Here is a 22,583-nt window from a genome sequence, read left to right on the forward strand (position 1 = left end):
GACGAAAGATCAACAGGAACTGATTGTAGGCTTCTGAAGCATCATTTTGGGAATATATGGAAGACCAGTCGCAGTTCAGCACGCATGTGTGAAATGAATTGATGTTTTCACTTGACATAGGCCTGTATAGCATGGTTGATTTACGCTGTTGATTCTTGCGAGTAAAGTAAGAGCACACGATGAAAACCGGACAGTGGTCACTAATGCCACAGCTAATAGTACCGGCCGCGTGGATTGACGTGTCCACGCTAACAATGAAATTGTCAAGAGAGGACTGGCTACGTACAGATACGCAGGTGGGCGTGTTGATTACACTACAAAAACCATAGGCACTTAGCGCGAAGGAGAAGTCACGCGATAAGTTGAGGTCAAGCACGTTAATGTTCATATCACCACCAAGAAGAAGTTGATAGCAGTTCAACGCCACATAGTCGAGCACTTTTTCAAGATATGTTAAGAATTTGCTAACGTTCCCAGAAGGGGGACGGTACACAACAAGTAATAAAGTGCTAGCACTTGTTGCGCATACCGTTTCATAATCGGCGGTCACACATGAAAACTCATGCATTAAATTGCACTGCATAGTGCTCTTAACGTGCATGGCCACTCCACCCCCTCGAGTCATTCTGTTCAAAAAAAAGTGTGCATAACCATTCAGCACTAACATGTCACTGTTTTCAGTATACCAAGTTTCAGAGAACATGATTACATCAAAAGTAAAATGGAAGCTACTAAGAAAGGCAGAAATTTCATTCTGTTTGCATACAAGAGAACGGGCGTTCATGTGGATCGCAGTAACAATGGGCTGCGTGTGCGCAGGTAACGTGATTTCAGAAGGCAGACCGTATTCGTGATACATTTTATGCTTCAAAAGTAACCAAAGCAAATGTAACCACAAAAAATATTTCACTTCACACTATCTTTTGCAAGTCGTTCTCTGACTGAATGTGTACTACCCTAGCTGTTTCGGACTTCCGCGCAAAGATTTTTCCATTTTTCGTCCATGCAAATTTCCATTGAAATTCGCGTTTCTTTGCTACGGTCAACGACAGAAGCCTTTTCAGATCTGGGCACAGATGCTCATTAACGAATATGTGTGCATCGTCGGGAATTCCAACTTGGTTATTCCTTAGCCTTGCCTTCCGGGCTTTTTCAAGAACACTGTCTCTCTTTTGTCGACTTCTGAATTGCACGACAACATTCGATTTGCCTGCTTCCCTGGTTGGCACACGGTGACATATTTCTATATCTGTAGCGGTAATGGGCTCTCCAATTACATCACCAATTTTCGCCACAAGGGCACCGACATTTTCGTTTTCTTTTTCCATAAGCCCTTTAATCTCTATATTGGACCTACGTGAATATTTTCATTTTCTTTGCACTTTTCGCGGAGACTGTCGTTATCTTTCCTCAAGGCCTCTCTCTCAAGGCAAGCTTCCTTCAATTTCTTTTTCATATCTTCAAACTCATCGTTAATGAACTTAATACTGTCCGTCACCGCTTTCAATTCAGCGCGCAGCTCCCGCAAGTCATTTCGGTTCTCTCTGTCTGTTTTAGCCATCGGTTAGTAGATACCACTTTCACAAAAGAGTCAAGGATTGAATAACACTCAATGACAGCAACGACAGCGAAAAAAGGGGAACAGAGTTCAGGCGAACGTGGCCAGTGAACAAACCTGCAGTGATGAATAACACGTGCTTTGGGCGATGTGCGCGCTGGCTGTCGCTGCTGCCAAATGCTGGCCCCTTGCAAGTGCGCTCCTTATATACGCCGGTCCAGATGGTGTCCTGGTGGGCGGGATGCGTAGTCCTTGCGTCACTTCTGAAGCAGCGTCTGCGGCGTCCTCTTCCGTCCGATGCAGCGTAGTGCTATCAGCGGGATATCTGCAGTGATGAATAACACGTGCTTTAGGCGATGTGCGCGCTGGCTGTCGCTGCTGCCAAAAATCCAATCGAGATTCTGAAATGAGACTTTTGTAAAGATTCAGTAAACACTTCCTGTCGCTACCCCAGGATGTGTGAAATAAAATTTTCAGCAAGTTCATTGTTTTTAGACATTTCACCTTGAGATATTTTATATGGGGAATGAAAGTAAGTTTAGAATCTAGTATGATTCCTAGGAACTTGTGCTCTTTGTTGACAGGTATTTGTTGTCCATACATTTCGATAGTGGGATCTGGAACAAGCCCTTTTTTCCTGGTGAAATAAACACAAGAACTTTTGTGGGGGTTCACTTTGGATCCGTTTTCGTCTGCCCATTTGGACACTTTGTTCAAGCCCTGTTGTACCTGTCTCTCACACACTGTAAGGTTGCAGGATTTGTAACCTATTTGTATTTCGTCTACGTAGACGGAATAAAAAATTGCTGGCGGTAATGAAGCACGAAGCGTGTTCATCTTCACGATAAACAGTGTGCAGCTGAGCACACCTCCTTGGGGTACACCAGTTTCCTGTATAAATTGACGCGACAATACGTTGCCGATTTTCACACGGAAGGTACGGTTAGACATATAGCTTTCTATTACGTTTAGCATATTTCCACGGATGCCCATTCCCGACAAGTCTCGCAAAATTCCGTAACGCCAAGTTGTGTCGTACGCCTTGTCCATATCGAGAAATATCGAGAAGAAAAACTGTTTATGTACAAATGCGTCACGTATATGTCCTTCAATGCGCACAAGATGGTCAGTTGGGGACCGCCTTTCTCTGAAGCCACACTGATAGGGATCAATCATATTGTTCAGTTCAAGGAAATGCTTAAGTCGGCGATTAATAATTTTTTCAAAAAGTTTACACAGGCAACTTGTGAGAGCTATCGGGCGGTAACTTGCCGCCGAGGAAGGGTCTTTGCCCAGCTTCAAAACTGGAATAACAATAGCTTACTTTCATGAGGAAGGCAGGTATCCGGCAGCCCAGATAGAGTTGAAAAGTCCCAGAAGTGTCATCTGTGTGTCAGTGTGTAAGTTTTTAATCATGTCATACATGATTCTGTCAGGTCCCGGTGCGGAGCTGCTGCATACGCTCAAGGCAGCTCTCAGCTCGGCTATATTAAATGGACGGTAGTATTTTTCATTCGGTCTGCATTTGCGATCCAGTGACTTAAGTTCTGCTATTTGTTTATATTTGAGGAATGATTTTGAGTAATGTATGGAGCTTGATACACGTTCAAAGCTTTCGCCCAGAGCGTTAGCTTGGTCTTCCAAGATATTCCCATGGTCGTCAAGTAGAGGTAATGGGTGGATTTGCTGCCCCTTTAGCTTTCTTAGGCCATTCCATACTTTACTCTCTTGGGTATATGATGTTATACTAGAGAGAAACCTCTCCCAGCTAGTCCTCCTTGCATGTCACCGGGTACGCCTTCCCTGTGATTTTACCAGTTTAAATTCGATAAGATTTTCCGCAGTCGGGGCGCGACGCAATGCGCCCCACGCTTTGTTCTGTTTCTTTCGTGCCAGTCTGCACTCCTCATTCCACCAGGGAACCCGTCTTTTACATGAGAGGCCTTTTGTTTGTGGAATGAATTTTTCAGCTGCGTGGAGTATAAAACCAGTAAAATATGCTACTGCGTCGTCAATACTAAAATCGTTGATAAAATCTGGTGATAAGTAGGTTGACTCTTTAAAACCTTTCCAGTCAGCTGATTTTATTTTCCAACGGGGGGCGTGGGGAGGACTGTCATGCTCCTCTATCAGAGTCAGTGTCACAGGAAAGTGGTCGCTCCCGAATAGATTTTTAACGACATTCCATTCTATATAGGGAAGAAGGGTAGCAGAGCCAATCCCTAAATCTATGGAAGAAAATGAATTATGGCAGATGTTGTAATATGTGGGCTCTTTTTTGTTAAACAGACATGCACCAGAGGTTATTAGAAAGTTCTCTATAAGCCGACCCCTGGCGTCACACCGGGAGTCTCCCCACAAACTGCTGTGAGCATTAAAATCACCGGCAATAATGTATGGTTCCGGGAGCTGGTCAGTTAGCGTATAAAATTCCGTTTTGCTGAGTTTGTAGTCTGGCGGTATGTAAATAGAACAGATGGTTACCAACTTGTTGAAGAGTATCGCTTGCACGGACACCGCCTCAAGTGGTGTCTGAAGAGAGAGATTCTGGCAAGCAACAGATTTATCCACAGTTATTGCTACACCTCCAGAGGAGGCAACAGCAACGTCACGGTCTTTGCGGAAGATAGCATATTGTCTGAGGAAGTTTGTTTGTGTGGGTTTTAGATGTGTTTCCTGAACACACAGCACTTTTGGGTTATATTTTTTAAGGAGTTCCCTAATATCGTCGAGGTTGTGGAGAAGTCCTCTCACATTCCACTGTAAAATTTGTGTGTCCATTTTGAATGTGTTTTTGTGCTGTGCGTTCAAGAATACAAAGTTAGCTCATGGGCCCTTTCCAGGAGCCGTGACACGAGATTTTTCTTTTTTGGAGCGGTCGATGGAATCGCGCCGCTCCTTAGGCGCTGGCTGCGCCCTCACGCTTGGTGTTGTGTCCGTGTCCTCTTGCGAGCGGTTACTTTGACGTGAAGGCCTCGTCTCGAGGGACGAGACCTTGGAGGCCACCAGCCCGGAGGTCGACGGCCCCTTGTTCTGAGATGGCGGAGCAGCGCTAGCTGCAGCCGCCGAGGGGGCGGATGGCGTCACCGCCGGCTCACTACGCGTGTGCCAGACAGCCGCCGGGAGCCGTTGTGGCGCTGCCCCCTGACGCGCCACTTCGGCAAAGCTGGTTTTTGGAAGGTGCAATACCCGCCTGCGTGCCTCCTTGAAAGTTATGTTTTCCTTTACTTTATTAGTTACTATTTACTTTTCTTTTTCCAGGTTGGGCACGACCGCGAGTAGGCGGCGTGCTCCCCATCACAGTTAACACAATGTAGAGAGCTTTCACAAGACTCGGAGGAGTGTTCAGAAGCACTGCATTTCGCACAAGTTTGGCGGCCTCGACAGTTCTGTGAACTATAGCCGAACCGCTGGCATTTGAAACATCGTAGAGGATTTGGCACGTATGGCCTAACACGAAGCTTGATGTATCCGGCCTCGATGGTTTCGGGCAGAACACTCGAGTTAAAAGTAAGTATCAGATGCTTGGTCTGGATTTCCTTGCCGTCGCGCCTCATCTTGATCCGTTTAACATTGATTACATTCTGCTCACTGAAGCCCTCCAGGAGTTCAGCTTCACTCAGCTGCAACAGATCATCATCTGATACAACGCCACGGGTGGTATTTATGGTACGGTGCGGGGTTACTGTTACTTGAGCTTCTCCAAATGCCACTGGGTTGGGTAGTTTCTCGTATTGTTTCATATCACGGAGCTCCAAGAGGAGATCCCCGCTTGCCATCCTGGATGCTTTATAGCCTGGTCCAAAAATATCAGTCAGAGTCTTTGACACAAGGAAAGGTGAGATTGTTCGTACTGATTTGTCTGTTTTTTCTGAGTGGATCACATGAAATCGGGGAAAGTTCTGTGTTTGACGTCCACAAAACTGGAAAACATCTTCGGTGCGCCCTCGTTTCAGACGGCGATCAGTGAGTGGGGGGAAAGAACTTGCCATAAGTATAGGTGAATGTTCGGCAGCAGCGCCAGCCACCCACCATGGAGCCCAACTAGGGGAAGCTGCAATACCTGGAAAAGATTGGTCCTGCAAACGCCAGCTGTACGCCACTACTCTAACCAAATATGGAATATCCAAGGTTGGCTACCCACACAAGGTTAACCCTAGCTGCCTTGGAAAACGGAAGTAAAAGGAAGTGAAAAGAAGACAGGATAGAGTGAAAGTGAGAGAGAAAGACGAAGATTTAAGAGGAGGACAGGAAAAGGCAACTGCCGATTTCCTCTGGGTGGGTCAGCCCAGGGGTGCCGTCAATGTGAAGCAGAGGCCGAAGAGGTGTGTTGCCTCCGCCGGGGGGCCTTAAAGGTCCAAAACACCCGGCATCGGCTCAACCCCCAGGATTCCCCTTTCCCCAGACACGGCTAAGCCGCGCACGGCTACACGCGGGAGGTCCAACCCCCATGTGCTTGGGTACGTGGTGGCGCAACTCACCAAACGCCTGCTCGTGCGCAGACGCCCCTGCGGGGGCGGGTGTCGTGGATAACACATCGTGCAGTCGTTTAGAGTCGAAGCGACTTGAAGGAGCAATGTAGGCAGCGACGAGAGTGAACGACAGCTCCTTCGTCTTTACGATTAAACAAACGTACTGGTTGATATCGTAAGGTGGGATTGGGTGCAACACGTATGTCAGGTCACATCTAATATATACAATGACCTTGCTCACATCACCACAGGTAGAGGACATGAATGCTTCATATCCAGAAATGCGGATGACATTTTGAACGTTCGGTTCACAAATTACGAGGATGGGAAAACGGTTTTCGAAGACAAAGTGTCTAAAATCTGAAATTCTTGGTTTGAGGCCCCGGGCATTCCACTGCAATAGAGAGGCTTTCTTGACTTCCTTGTGGAATGGCAGCGAGGAGCGGGCCATAGTGCTATACGAAGCTTTCAAGCACTGGAGTCAACGTGTCCAGTACTTGCAGAGCGCTACGAGCAGCCGGAGTATCCATGTTTGTTAGTAGTAGACGCATGACATTCGTGAGCGACTTCAGCATAGCAATCACTTGCGTATCCTTGTCTCGCATATGGTCAACTGCAGCGACGTTGGACTGCAAGTGGCGAGTCATGTGCTGTGGCTCTGGTGTTTGGCATGTCTTCGGCAGCGCTCGCCACTCCTCACTTGATAAGGTATGAACAGCATGGCTGCTTTTTCCGCTGACATTCGTGCTCTTATTGGAGTTAGATGCAGCAGGAGGCGGCGCTGCAGGACGAGTCATCTCCCTCAAACCTGAAGACGATTTCGTGAACTTTCCTTTTCGGGAGCGATGTCGCGTTACTGTAGTATAAGCATCTCTGTGTGATGATCCGTCTCTGGCCATTTTCCTCAAGATTTTCTGCTCTTTCTTTAGGCGTGGACAGTCTTTTGAGGATGCAGCGTGTGGTCCTTGACAATTTGTGCACTTGAGCTCCGTTGCACGGCAGGTGTCAGTGTCGTGTTGTTCGGAACATCGTGGGCATACCGTTGAAATTCAGCAGACAGCACTCACGTGTCCAAATCTTTGACATCTTCTGCACTGCAGTGGTTTTGGTACGAAAGGCCATACCACATGACGAAAGTGTCCGACTTTAACGTGTGATGGTAGGTAGTCACCTTTAAGAACGAGCTTTACACAGCTCGTGTTGCCAAGGCGCCGAGCTTGCAGTAAGGCAATGCCATCTGTCGCAGGTTTGATTAAAATTGGCAGGTCGCTGTCGCTAATCGATGTATCAATATTGTAAACCACACCAGCCGTGGTTTCGTAGTCTTGCGGAACGACGTAGTGGACATTAATGTTGCCCAGTAGCTTTACGGCCATCAAAGCATTGATTGCGCTTCGGTTGTGAACATCAATAGCTAGGACATTCTTTCGATTATTAATCCTGATATCTTCAATCTCTCCTGGGACAAGAGGCTCCAGAGAAACGGAAACCGCTTGTCGATTAAGGCCGTTGAGGTTGTCCACAGGCCTGTCAGTCATAAAGAGAAGTGTGTGCGCCGATGGTCTTTGCTGTGGCAGGACAGTTGACTTACTTGACGAAGACCGTTCGCTGATGTTTCTCCTCTTGGCCTTCCGGTGTACCACTCTCTCGAAGCCTTCATCATCTGAGGCGTCATCGCTTGAGCAGGAGTACAACACAGTGTCCTCACTGCCGGCTTGACTTGGGGAGCAGTTTCTCTTCCTCGGGCTGGTTCCTGTCGTGGTAGTCACGTCCCGTCGGCGTTCTGTTGACTCCACTTCCATTGCGATAGCAATAGGAGCGGCGTTTCCTGTTAAACCACGGGTAATAACCGAAAATACTGCAGCGCGAAGGAACACTGATCTGTACAAGAATCACTTCCAATAGAATGCGAGGTACCAGAAGCGTTCGGCAGCTTGTACTTACGAACCGGAATATGCCGTTCTGGAAGAAATCAAGAGCCGACAGTGAGTGGTGCGTTAAGAAAACTCAAGGACAAATGCAAAAGGTCGTACATCAATACGGAAAAAAATGCCCAGCCACTGATATGGCATACCGTTGCTGTTCAACGCACGGCGCGGGAGGAGAGAATGATCGCACCGGTGGACGAGCTGAAACCCAGGACGAGATTGAATGAGGAAGTTTCGTCAGTGATTCCGACTAGGATGGGCGGTAGTTTCAGGACGACGGATTCAGTGAACCACTGAATGATGCGTAAGGCCCTCAAAGGATGGCGGCAGTTCTGCTCAAGTGAGCCGGTAGGCGGCGATGTAATTTCTACAGTGTGTGAGCCCTCCGAGCTCGCGACTGTGCGCTGGAAATGAGAGCAGAAGAGAGAAGACTACGCTGCTAGCGGTACGACGCATTTCAGCCATCCCGTTCTTACGCTTTACTTAAGTAAGTGTTGTTTAGTGAAACTAACGGTTCAAATCCTCCCTCTATCTCCGTAAACGTTTATTTATGGGGTCTTCGAGTAACTAACTAACTAACTAACTAACTAACTAACTAACTAACAGTAATTTCTTTTTTTCTTTCTTTATTGTTTTATTTCTTCACTAATGCAAAAATCGAAGCAAAAGCGAGATGCTCCGCAGTCCGCCGGAGGCTTTTGCTCCGAATACAGTTTGGCACGCAGGCCTAATACAATAGGCAAGCAAGACTTCCCATGCTAAACTTAAGACAAGTTAACACAATCATGTTGTATTGCTACGTATAAAGAATATAAACAATTATACATTATAACCAAAAGAAAAAATCAATCCTCAAACATACACGATCAGAAGCAGCAAGGAAAACAATCATGTTTGACAAGAAACTCAGCAGTAGAACATGATCAACATGCGGCATGAGATTGAAAAAAAGCGACTCAGATGCACGTTGTAATCAACACTGAAACGGTACTGAAACATATTCAATACAGGTTTCTAGAAGATTTCTTGAATTTTTATTTTCTAAGTATACGGTGTGATCATTTTAAAGTTTTCCGGAATTTTTACAAGCCCCCGTGGCAGATAGCATAGTTTTTGTCCTTGATCGGGGTTCTTTGAAGCGGTAGACATTACCAGCACAAGAAATCGAAACACATTATAAACCAATTAACAAAACTTCACTAATTAGCTTGCTAAATATTTACTGCACAGCACATACTGCGATTTACGAATTGTATCCGGTGAGTTTGCAAGACGTATTCACTTGAAATGAATCTCCAGGATGAGATCAGTTTCGAGATATTATTTCCCAAAGTGAGGGGAAACTACATGAACTTTCCAGTTAATTTTGTGCTTCAATTCATAACAGAGCGTCTTGTTTAAAAAGTTGAACAACAGTGCATTTTTACGGCGAGTTTGATGGAGTATATCTCCAAACTTGTGTCATCCACAGAAATCTTTACAAGCAGCCTCACCGGCTACAATCTGTAAATTACACATGTGCCATAGAAAACACGGGGAATGCGGGAGAGGGAAAATTAAGACGATGAGCAACACGAGAACAAGGTGAGAGCAAGAGCCAATGTTTCGACAAGTGGACTTGTCGATATGTGCCATAAGATAATTACTTACAAAACTTAGTGATTATTTTGCCAATTAGTCGATTACGCATTTTGATTTCTTGTAATGTCTGCTTCTTCGAGTAAAACAGTTCAAGAACAAGAATTGTTCTATCTGTCTTCGCAGAAACACCTGGTGTATGCTTTTATTTGAAACTTTAGGACAATCGTATTTGAAGAGAACTTCATTTAGTGTAATTCTCCTGGAGCGCTTTTGTTCCGGTATATTCATAATGAAATTATGAACTGATTCAGCTAATTTTGTCATTGAAGGGCATGGATCACAACACAACGTCAAGCCCCCATTCTGACGTCGGTCATTGCGTGTGGCATATCGTTTGCAAGCTGGACGAAGCTGGTAACTGCATCGCTCTTGTCATCGGCTGGCGAAAAAAAGCAACGACTGACTTTTTTTCTTTCCCCTAATGTTGACCTTCCCTCACGACTTGACGACGTGGTGTCAAAATTCACGCTCCTCAATGCCAGCCAAATCAGCAGACTGAGTGTGAAAGTTGACGACGAATATCCCAAAATACAAGCACGCAAGGAGAATGAAATGACAAAAAAGTGAAGTTGTCTTCAAATACTACTGTTTTGGTGCTTCAAATATAAACATCTACGCTTCTCATGATAGCAAAAAATTGAGCTGAGAAGCTTGTGCTAATTATGCGTTTGATGACTAATTGTTTGCGAAAATAGTGTCCGTCAAAGCACTTAAACCACCTCTGCACTCAGATTTTCCGTAAACGTCATCTGGCTTTCATTAAAATTACTGACAGATTAACTTTGAAGACCCTTATGTGTACATACTCCTAACAAACATTTTCATGCCATATACTTTCAAACCTTTTATGACTACTCTCACTGTTCCTATGGCATTCAGCGGCCGTAGATTTGTCGGTGAGCTACTGGTAAGTTGTTATAGAGCAGGCACTGCGAACGCACATAAAAGTCTCATGAGACAACAGAGAGCACTATAACAAAAACAACTATGTGTCTATGTCCGTCTCGTTGCGCCTACGCTGAAACACATGAGAAGATGACCTACCAACAAGATCATATGGCTACTCTAAGAGATAGGCTAGTTTAGTTCAGAAATCAAATTGTCACAGTTGCCCTGTCTGTGTGGATTCGAGTTTTTATTTTCTTCTTGATGTTCTGTTATACGGCTCCGTAACTGCAGATTGTATCGTTGGCGCCTGAGTAAGACGACACACACAGTGGATGGGCATCAGAAAAGCGGCTTGTCGCTTTATTAGGTGCTCTTTTATAGCACCGTGCGAGAGGGTGCCGCATGCGCCGAAGTGGTTAGGGGAAAGAAGGACGCGCTCGCTATCAGCTCGTCTGCTTCCGTGATAGCCAAGTATGATACATCTCCTTTCCCTTAACGAGAAAAGAAAAAAAGAAAGAAAGGAATAACTTTATGACCACAAAGTAAGAAAGAATAGCTAGGAGACTTGACGAAAATTAGCTTCGTATTGCAGCCGTTGGGGCTTGTTGCGCTGACGGGTCGAACTGCGGGGCTCTGCTTCCGACGCCTCCACTTTGGGGAAGACCTGTCTGTTGGCTTGCGGATGACCAATGAACCCGTGTGCACTTTGGCTTTGTTCTGGAAGCTCCCGTCTTTCGTTTTGTAGGCTACCAATTTCAGCGTTGTTGTTGTCGTCATGTTCGTCTATCCTGTGGTATTTTTCCCGCGTTTGAAGCAAGTGTTGTCTGTTCCGCCTTAGAAGCCTTCCATTCTCTGTCTGCACGATATGGGACCGGGGAGCCACTTGTTGAAGCACTCTTGCCTTATGTGACCAGTTGTCGTCCAGTATTCGCACCGTGTCTCCTTGGTGCAAAGGGTGCAACGTTTTGCCCTTGGCCTGCTGTTGATGCTTGTGTATTGGGCAACCCAGCTCAGTGCTGTATTCCGGAACGTTTGTGCGTAGGCGTCGTCCCTGTAACAGTTGGGCAGGTCAATGGCCATCCTCTAGAGCGCCGCGGGTGACGAAGCGCTTGAGGTCTATAACAACTTCACATTCGCCGAAGGTGAGCTCAAGGATGACTACGAGACACTATTGCGGAAGTTTGACGCATACTGCATTGAGCAAGGGTACGAGGTTTACGAACGTCATGTTTTCCGTATGCGACTTCAAGATGAGGGAGAGCACTTCGAGCGGTTTGCACGTGATCTGAGGACGCAAGCCAAACTTTGCAATTTCGGGACCCTTGAAGAGTCGCTCATTAGGGACCAGATTGTATTCGGGACTAATAACAAGACTGTCCGAGAGAAAATGTTGCGGGACAAAACCTTGACTCTACAAATAGCCGAAAACATGTGCAAAGCTGCTGAAGCGGCGGCACAACAAAATGCTGCATGGGCCACCGAGCGCATGCAAGTGGACTGCTCTCGCCGATATGAACGCGGCAAAGAACAGAAAGGCCGGTGCAAGCACTGTTGTCGGGTTCACGCTCCATGGCAATGCCCAGCCTACGGAAAAACCTGCTACGCATGTAAAAAGAAGAATCACTTTTCATCGTGCTGCAAGAACCCGCAAGTTCACGGCATTCAGGAAGATCATGAAGATAGCTCTGATGTTCTTGACGTCAGCATCTGTGGCATAAGCACAAAACCAGGAAAAGACTGGATAGTGCGTGGCAGGGTCTCTGGTCACGAGATAGAACTGAAAGTCGATACGGTTTCCCAGGCCAACTTAATTCCGCTTAGTATCTTTCAGTGCATCTCGAAAGTGAACGCGTTGCGCCAGAGCGCAGCAGTGCTGACTGCCTACAACGGTTCCGAGATCAAGCATCTCGGTGTTGCCACTAAAGCAGTAGAGATGAACGGTACAACGAGAGATACTGCCTTCTTTATCGTCAAGAAAGGATGCCAAGCAATCATTGGCCTGAGCACATGCATCGAGTTCGGCATTGTCCCAGCAAATATCGACTCAGTCAAGCGAAGTGGTGAAGCAGGGATAGAAACAGAATTTGCGCATCTGTTTCGCGGAACGGGCTGCGTGCAAAGAAAGTACAAGATGGTTCTGCGACCAGACGCGGTTCCAGTCGCACAACCTGCTCGGAAAGTACCTTTGGCACTGAAGCAACCATTGCGTGACGAGCTGGCACGCATGGAGAAAGCGTCCATCATCGTAAAAGTTGAAGAACCCACCGAATGGGTAAGTCCCCTGGTTGTGGTACAAAAAAAAGACGGCGCTCTCCGAGTATGCATGGACCCTAGAGAAGTAAACAAAAATATATTACGTGAGCACTACCCGATGCCTACCCGCGAAGATATAGAAAGTGAGCTGTCATGGGCTCGATTTTTTTCGCGACTGGATGCCAACTCGGGTTTTCACCAGATACCCCTTGATGAAGCTACATCGCGCGTCTGCACGTTCGCCACTCCCTTCGGGCGATATCGGTTCCTGAGGCTACCGTTCGGCATTTCGTCTGCCAGTGAGGTCTTTCAAAAGACGCTGACTGATATCTTCGAAAGTATCCCAGGAGTACGCGTTTACGTCGACGACGTCCTCATTTGGGGTACTGACAAAACCCAGCATGACCAAGCGCTTCAGTCACCCGCGGCGCTCAGGAGGATGGCCGCCTTGACCGCTTCTGTCTTGGGATGGTCTGTCGAGGTAGCTGTCAGGAATAGGTCCAATCTTTGCTTGAAGAGTTCCCAGTTCCTTCTGACGTTGCCGGTCAACTGTAGTGGGCAGGGTAGTTTTAAGGCGTCCATAGCTTGCATCCTGCCGCGCGGCTGCGAGCACTTCTGACACCATGTATCGTTGGCGCCTGAGTAAGACGACACACACAGTGGATGGGCATCAGAAAACCGGCTTGTCGCTTTATTAGGTGCTCTTTTATAGCATCGTGCGAGAGGGTGCCGCATGCGCCGAAGTGGTTAGGGGAAAAAAGGACGCGCTCGCTATCAGCTCGTGTGCTTCCGTGATAGCCAAGTATGATACACAGATGTCAGGAAAATCTCACGAAAAATAGAAGAATAATACAAAACGTGATTATAAAGCACATTTTTTGGCAACTCAAAGCATTATAAGATATCTAAAACTCTGTTTATATTTTGTATATTAGAAATTGGTAACAAATCTGGGTCTGACGCCAGTACACATGACTCCATCTGCGCTCATCAGAACAAATAGATTTTTGACACACACAATCGGTGAGGTTTTGATCCGCGAATTCAACCAAAACTCATGAGCTCTGAAGAATTCTGGGAGTTTTGAATTCACAAACAGCATGATTTTCTCATAAGATTATATGCATACCTTGCAATAAAATGGAGCTCTGGTTTACTGCACACCCAACAATGAGCGATATTTTATTTAAGAAAATTATTCCATAACTGTTATGCTCCATGGTGTGCGAAGGAATTGAAAGAAAAAAATGGTTGTGCGAGAATCAACAGAAAACATTTCAAACAACTCCAGCGCACACATAAAACATTCAACGAAGATAACATTTCCTGTATTTGTAGCTCATCTGCTTCGGCGTGGCAACTCGTCTTTCATTTTATGGCCTGATTTTCAGCATCAATTTTGTGCGGGAAGCTGTCACATTGTGCGACCGGCGATTTATGAGGAAAGTTTTGATTATGTGACTTCCTTCAGCACATGCAGTATGCCTTTGTTCCTTTGCTTAAATGACAAAGAGCGTCTTATTGATCAAATATGAGAGTGCGGAGGCTCACGTAGCTGTCTTCGGATGGTACATTTTTGGTTTATAGCGCGAAGCGACGAGAACGAAGACTCGAAGCCGACAGAATGAGCACTATAGTCTTCGTCTGTGTCCCTTCGTGCTATAAACCAAAAATATGTTACCGTACCGACTCCCCAATTGTCCTTCCTTTTGCATTTTCTTTGGATGGTGTTTGCGAACCATACCATTGCAGCACTTATTGAAGACAAGCCAACGTGTGGTAGAACGCCAAGGTCTACAATTGTTTTCATCAAGTACAAAGCTTGATTGCAGATCAGTGCAGCCACCATACACGTTACCAAGTCTAAATGCACTACCTTTCTTAAGCACCCGCTTGTCGGATACGTCGTACACTGTGACTCTTGTGTATCGATACCTGGCAAATTTCCGTTCTCCTCGACTTGGTGCTGTGAAATTAATCATGCTGTAGCTGCCAGTATGGATGGTAGAGCTACATTGTACTACCTCAACCACAAATTCGAGCAAGCTGTATCAGGGAAGCAGCTGCAGGGGGGTATGTGAAACATCTTGCGCGTGCGTATGTGCCCTAAGGTATAGAAATTAGGTAACGAAATGCACAAGTTACTTTTATTCACAACATTAAAAGCTTACATGCCTAACTTCAGTTACACCTAGCGGGGCTTTTACGCTATAATTTTGCCATGGCGCTCGCTCTCTATTTGTAGTGGGCTCGTTAGTTTTGCAGTGAGTGTTTGGGCGCTGCGGTAAAGAAATGAGCCCCCTTCTGGTAGGGCCCGAGACTACTCTGCGCCACTCGATCCCGCTGCACTCGTAGATGCTTGGGACCTTGATATCCTCATGGACAATGACCACCGTATTCAAAGGAGTCGGTTATCCATATGATATGTCTTTGTACCTGAGTCTCTGCATGCCATTTCTGGATGATACATGTTGAACGCAGGGCTCTACCGCCGAACGAGCGTGAAATTTCTGCAGTAAACTGCACGCTTGTCGGCCTTACAATTTCTCATGATTTCCAGTTTAAATGTGATAAATTAGCATGACATAGGGACTATGGCGTCTCTGTTGGCACGACGTTTATTCGGCCCGAGTACTCGGCAGCGAACCAGCAAAAGCACACACCCGATGATGATGATCACACATAACTGAAGATGAGGATCGCGCAACGTAGGATGATGATGATAATATACAGATGAAGAAGACGTGCGTAATAAACGCCCACACTAATTTCCCCCCCACGTGGAAGCGGCCATCCTGGCCGCAAGTCAAGGCGACGAAGACCGCCGCGTGAACGGTTTCATGCGGGAGACATGAACGACCTCGGTGCTGCGACAACGGCGGTCTGTGGCGGCGACAACAGGAGTCACGCGATAATTGACGGGTGATGTCTGCTCCAGGACTATGTAGGGCCCGATGAAACGCGGCTGGAACTTGTCGCACAAACCAGGCGTGCGAAGGGGCGTCAATAGAAGTATTTCGTCACCAGGTCGGAAGGACACAACGCGATGGAGGGTGTCATAAATGATCTTCCGGTCGTGTTGCCTGGCCGCCGTGTTGACGCGAGCACGCTGGCGACACTGGGCGAGTCGTGAAAGGAATTCTTCGCTAGACGATGCAGATGGATTGACAGGAGCATCGAAGAAAGAAACGTCTAGAAGGGAAGTAGGCGACCGTCCGTAAACTAAGTAAAATGGCGAGTAGCCGGTGGTACGCTGAACGGCCGTGTTGTAGGCGAAAGTGACGAAAGGTAGAATTTTGTCCCAATTCTTGTGATCAGGCTGAATATATACGGCGATCATGTCGGCAAGCGTGCGATGAAATCGCTCTGTCAAGCCGTTAGTCTGTGGATGGTAACTCGATGCTGTTTTGTGGGTGGTACCAGAGGCGCGCAGGACTTCGTTTAAAAGGTGCGAGAGAAAGACCTTTCCACGGTCGCTGAGCAGTACTCGAGGAGCACCAAGGCGCAGAATTATAGCTTGAAGGACGAAGTCGGCAACCTCCGAAGCTGAGCCAGTGATCACTGATGTTGTCTCAGCGTAGCGCGTCAGGTGGTCGATGGCGGTCACTATCCACCGATATCCAGCTGCAGTAACAGGAAGGGGCCCGTAAAGGTCGATACCAACAACCTCAAATGGTGCGTCAGGACACGGAATAGGCAGTAATTCGCCGGCAGAAGCAGAGGTTGGGAGTTAGCGACGCTGACACGGAGAACAGGAACCGACGTATCTCGCCACACTAGTAGAAAGGCCAGGCCAATAGTAACGGCTTCGAATGCGATCGTAGGTTTTGTGGAAACCGAGATGGCCAGCAGTCATGTCATCGTGGAATGCTTTGAGGACATGGGCTCGAAGAGAGCGTGGTAGAACGGGCACCCAGCGTTGACCGTCAAGGTGGTAAATGCGCCGATACAGCACGTGATTGTTCAGCTTGAATTGTGCGAGTTGGCGTCGAAGCCGCGCGTTAAGTGGGCGAGAAGCGCCAGAGAGGTGGTCTATCATACGCCGACAATATGGGTCAGCCCTTTGGCGAAATGCAAATGTTTGATCGTCGTCCGGAGAAAGGCGGTCTATGGTGGCTAGAGAGGAAACCGGCGCAGAAGTGACATCCGAAGAGCTGCTTTGCGACGCAGTTGCCGAGGTGTCAAGTGGGTGCGCAGGAAGCGGGCAACGAGAAAGAGCGTCAGCATCTTGGTGTTTTTTGCCTGACTTATGAATAATGTCAAAGTCATATTCTTGCAGGCGGAGAACCCAGCGACCCAGCCGTCCAGTCAAGTTCTTGAGAGTGGAGAGCCAGCATAATGCGTGGTGGTCCGTAACAATTGTAAAATGACGCCCGTGCAAATAGGGACGAAACTTCTGTACGGACCAAACAATCGCCAGGCACTCCTGCTCAGTTATTGTATAGTTCTTCTCGGCATCGGTGAGTACGCGGCTGGCGTATGCAACGACTCTTTCGTGCGAAGAGTTGTTGCGTTGCAGAAGAATGGCACCGATGCCGTGGCCGCTAGCGTCTGTGTGCAAAAGAGTCGGTGCAGTCTCATCAAAATGGCAAAGCACAGGTTCAGACGTGAGGGCGCACTTCAACATGCCAAAGGCTGCTTCACAATCTTGAGACCAGTGAAAGGGTACACCGGAAGCAAGTGGTTTGTGTAGTGGCGCAGCGATGGAGGCAAAGTTCCGTATAAAGCGACGGAAATAAGAAGCGAGGCCAAGGAAGCTTCGCAAGTCTTTAGGCTTTTCTGGGCGAGGGAAGCGAAGGACCGCAGCAATCTTGTCAGGGTCAGGACGTATGCCCTCCCTGCTCACGACATGCCCCAGGACCTTAATAGATCTGCTGGCGAAATTGCATTTCTTCGTGTTGAGCTGAAGACCAGCGTCGCCAAGGCACGTCAGAACTTCATCTAAGCGTTGCAGGTGCTGAGGAAACGTGGATGAAAAGACGACAATGTCATCCAGGTAGCAGAGGCAAGTTTTCCATTTCAGGCCACGCAGCACGGTATCAATCATGCGTTCAAAAGTCGCAGGTGCATTGCATAGCCCGAAAGGCATGACGTTGAATTCGTAAAGTCCATCAGGGGTGGCAAACGCTGTTTTTTCTTTATCGTCTTCGTGCATGGGAATTTGCCAATAGCCAGAACGCAGATCGAGGCTCGAAAAGTATTCTGCACCTTGTAGTGAATCAAGGGCGTCGTCAATGCGAGGCATAGGGTATACGTCCTTTCGAGTGATCTTATTGAGGGCCCGGTAATCGACGCAAAAACGCACGGAACCGTCTTTTTTTCGCACCAAAACAACCGGAGATGACCAAGGGCTAGCTGAGGGCCGGATGACCTTCTGTTTTAACATGTCCGCGACATTTTCTTCTATGATTTTCCGCTCGGCTAGGGACACGCGGTAGGGGCGTCGGCGCACTATCGACGCTTCGTCTGTCTGAATGCGATGCGCTGCAGCTGTGGTTTGGCCCAGAGTCGACGAATGGACATCAAATAAATTTGCGTGTTTGTTCAACAAAGCAAGCAGCTGCTGCATATGTGAAGGTGGCAAGTCACTGCTGATGGCTGCAGTAAGGGCGGAGGGAGAAGCAGTAGCACAAGTAGAAGGGTCTTTGGAAGACATAGTCGTAAGGGGCACGACGCATACAGGCCCTGGGTCGGCCGCGGAAGCCACTGTGGTGCTTTGCGGAAGGAGAATTTTCTCCGATGTCGCGTTCGTGGCGGTGACAAGCGCCGAGCCATTGTGAAATCGAACCACACCTGGCGCAAAAGCGATGCCTTTATGAAGGCAACGGGAAGAGGGCAAGACCAAGACGTCACCATGGTCGATATCGGTCGACATAATGGTAATAATGCGCTGTCGGCCGGGAGGCAGTTCGGTATCTTCCGCAGCGAGCAGGCGCAATGGCGTGTACCTGTCTTCCCCAAGTAAGTAGTCAGTGTCCGTAAGATGGACGACACGTTGGCCATCGTCGGGTTTCAACCCGTCGGGAGGAGGAATGGTCGGGTTTCAAACCCGACCATTCCTCCTCGGATGGGCGAACGTACGCCCGGCCTAAGCTTCTGATTGCCTCACGCATGGCGCGACAACCTCGCCATCTGTAAACACGACTCATGCATGATCGAGTGACGGCTTCTTTTGTTTACACAAAACGATACGAAAGTGCAGCGTGTGGTTAGTACTGTTGAATTTATATATGAGATAGGGCTGTACTATGTTTTTTTTACTTGCGGAGTTATCTTCTCTGAACAATTTTAAAGATGTTTCGCGTTAAAAATGCAATCCCTTGTTCATTGAATGCGCAAAGATGCGGCAGAGTGTAAAGAACGTGTTTCAAACGTCGTGTGCACGCATTTGTGAAAGTTTATGATTCGTAAAATTCGAACATGCTGCAAAGGTCATTGAATTCATTACGTCTTTAAAATATTATAGGGGCGGTAAAAAAAGCTGAATGCTATACAATTTTGACAATGTTGCGTTCGCCTGAAACTGGTGCTTTCAGTCTGAGTTTTAGAGACACTGGCTGCAGCTAAAACTTTCGCGATGTCTTTTAAAATAAACAATAATGAAACCTATATTATTTCTGCAAAATGTCCTCCGCTGAATCTTTCATGTAAGCGAAGAGCAAACAAAAAAATAAAATTTATTGAAAAAAGGTGGGTTTTCAACGTGGCCAAATCAAATATGTTAAGTGGTTTAGAAGAACTTCTGTTAAGTGCCCCGTCTCTGCCGTTCAACACATATCGCAAGACTAAAGCTTTCAACTGAGAAATTGCCTAAGAAGAGCGCATGCTTAGCGAATGCAGCCGCAGAAACACGAAAGATTTAACTGACAAGACGGACAAAGCAGACGAGGCCAAAGATGCCACCAAGATTGCGTTATTTTCCACTTCAATACTACCGAACTGGTCAAAAGCTACATCAGCAGGGCATATCCTCAACTTATACATGATTCAACCGTGCAGCGAAGTAAACAGCTCTGCACGCATTTTACGCGCCCCCCACAATACGCACTTTCGGACGTCTAACGTTGCGATTATTTGTAGCCAGAGTAGACTTCTGCGTGATAAAAAAGGATGAATTCCTCAGCCATCTGACTTTGTATGATGTCGCCTTGTACGTTCCACAGAGATGGCTGAGGTCTAGCTGAGGAATGCACTAAACAAGCATGAGTGGTCTTCTCTGCAATACAGAGAATACGCCACCTGGTGTGGCTCTTCTTAGCAGAGCAGCAGTGCAGAACAGAAAAGCCATATCGCTGCCCCAGCGGCATATTATTACTTTTTTTTAAGTTGAGGAGCAACCACCTAAAAACGTTATGGTCATTAATCGGCTAGAAGTGTAAAGACATCCGTACGCAGCACGATATTGATAACGCAGTGACTTCCCAAGAATGTCTATCATTTTTCATTGCTCTCTAAGCAGCTTTTGTTAGAATGGTGCACACTTTTTTTTGCAAGACGATAGCAGATAAAAGAAAAAATTGTCTGCGTTTTATATGAAATTGAGATGCCGCCAGTATAAAATCCAGGAGTCTTGTACTTTACTGAATAATACTAAAACACTGTAGACATATTTCTAGTAAGGTACCGTGACATTAACATATTCCCCAGTACGAAGGAGCACCTCTTTATGTCGGTCGATCTTCTCCTTGGCGCTTACAAGCTGCGTCTTACCATGCGCACAGGCTATCAGAAAAGACAATAGTTTCTTACTCCGTCTTTTGAACAGTGGCGTTGAAGAACAACAACAACAACAACAAGAAAAAAAAACTGTCACCTCTTCACTATAACCTCTTCGGTCAAGTAGTGTCCAATTGGGCGCATTATGGGCGCATTACCTTTATTCCTTTTCTAGATTATCTCAGCTACATTTACGTAAATTATCCAACCCCGATCAAAAGCCTGAAACATACGGAATTGTGTGAAGGTCCTTTAGGCGCATTACTGCTGTAAGCTTGTGGGGAAATTCCCACCAATTTCGTCTAGGCCGTTTTGTCGTCACAGATGAGAAAATTCAATAGTCAAGTACCCCTCCATTATATTGACGTTACACAACAATATAGGATGCAGCATCAACGCGCGAACATACCACGCAATGTTAGATCTTCATCTATGCTTTTTGGTCCATAAAAGCGTTTAGTACAACAATAAGAACGAGACAGTGACTTTCTACATTTACATGGAGATGCTGCCTCGAGCATGTAACCGGGTTATTTAAATGAAAAATGGTGTTCTCACGTTCGTAAATGACCAGTCGGTAATAAGAACCGGCTTGAAAAGTTATGCAGTCTTTCAAAATAAGATCACTTTACTTGAGTGCACAATTGAGCATCATATAGATATGCTTCCTGACCTTGAAGATCGTAGCCGAGAATCCAACCTCGTTATATGCGGTAGTAACGAAGAGAGCAGGAAGAACGATGATATTTGGAGCGAGAAAATTTTCGACTAGCTTTTTGCAAAGAAACTAGGCAAGGCTTGCATGTCTGTTGTAAGAATTTAGCGTCTTTAAAGGGGTTTCGAAAAATATCTGCTATCGCCTATTTCCTGAACTTTGTGGATATGGAAGAGACACTACACGAGAAGCTAAAAAGTTAAAAGGAAGTACCGTTTTATTTTTCAGAACGGTTCCAGTGAGGCCAAACAGCGCAAAAGTATACTGCTCTCGCAGTCTGCTAATCATGATAGAGCCAGTCGAAGGCATGTCTTTCTATTTCATGATGAGCTTAGATTTCGCGATATTCTTCGTTTTGGACGATGCAAAGGGGTAGCCGGTATGTGTCTTCTTTCTTTCTTTTCTTTATTGATACTGTCAGCCCTTTTTTAGCGCCATTACAGGAGTGGAGAAAAAATAAATAAAACGAGCAAAGTCAACACATCTGATTTAGGCAGGGCGTACAATACATCTGAATACAAGGTACAACGAATAAATTACAGTTCATATACATTGTAATAAAGAAAGCAGAAAAAACCAATCAATATCCCTTGAGGCATGTAAAAATAAGGACAACATACACAGATAGTAACAAAATCATAAAATCAGATGATTAACGCACCACGCTCTCGGAATAAATAACGGCATGCAAATTACTCAAAAAATATTATAAGAAGCAGACTGAACTACAAAATCGCGAAGCATGTTCCACTCTTTTATGGTTCTGGGAAAGAAGCTATATTTAAATGTGTCATTACGGGTTACTGGAGGGGGACTATACATGCTGTGGCGATGTCTAGAAGATTCATTAGTAGAAATTTTAAAATAGTTTGTCCTATTAATCTTTATTTCATTATGGATAATAAGGAACAGGAACTTAATCCTATCATACTTAATCCTTAATTCTAAATTGGGTGTATTTGCAAGCTGGCATAGTTTTGAAGGGGAGTGATGTCGAGCATATTTGTTGAAAAGGTATCGGGAAGCTAACCTCTGAATCCTTTCCAGTTTTTTACGGTTTTTCTCTGTGTAAGGGTCCCAGACAATTTTCGCGTACTCTATGATTGGTCTGACCAGTGTTCTATAGGCCAAGTTTTTAACTTCAGTGGTTGCTCTTTGTAAATTTCGCCTTAGGCTCCAAAGCGCATTATTCGCCTTCTTACTTACTGCCTCTACATGTCTATTCCAGCTTAAGTCACTTCTAAATAATAAACCCAAATATTTGTGCTCCTATACTTTTTTAAGCTTCTCGCCATGTATACTATAAGGAAATTGCAGGATTTTCTTTTTTCTTGTACTAGACGTGCTTACTGATTTATTAGGGTTTATAACCATTTGGCAGTCAGAACACCATTTCATAATGTTTTCAAGGC

General features: G+C 46.2%; 1 protein-coding gene across 1 annotated transcript; it reads left to right on the forward strand.

The window, feature by feature from the left end:
- The first annotated feature begins 10,467 nt into the window (after nt 1-10,467).
- Nucleotides 10,468-13,359, forward strand: LOC125943885 (uncharacterized protein K02A2.6-like). Its single transcript, XM_049663442.1, has 3 exons — nt 10,468-10,506; nt 11,575-12,759; nt 12,943-13,359. The coding sequence occupies exons 1-3, from the start codon at nt 10,468-10,470 to the stop codon at nt 13,357-13,359; spliced, it is 1,641 nt and encodes a 546-aa protein (XP_049519399.1).
- Nucleotides 13,360-22,583: the final 9,224 nt, after the last annotated feature.

The sequence above is a fragment of the Dermacentor silvarum genome, chromosome 1 (assembly GCF_013339745.2).
Source record: "Dermacentor silvarum isolate Dsil-2018 chromosome 1, BIME_Dsil_1.4, whole genome shotgun sequence".
NCBI classification, from domain to species: Eukaryota; Metazoa; Arthropoda; class Arachnida; order Ixodida; family Ixodidae; genus Dermacentor; species Dermacentor silvarum.

Coding starts and splice junctions, on each gene's coding strand:
- LOC125943885 (XM_049663442.1), top strand. CDS start 10,468: ATGGCATTCAGCGGCCGTAGATTTGTCGGTGAGCTACTG. Junction 10,507..11,574: donor GATTTGTCGGTGAGCTACTG/GTAAGTTGTTAT, acceptor GCCATCCTCTAG/AGCGCCGCGGGTGACGAAGC. Junction 12,760..12,942: donor TTGAAGAACCCACCGAATGG/GTAAGTCCCCTG, acceptor GGTTTTCACCAG/ATACCCCTTGATGAAGCTAC.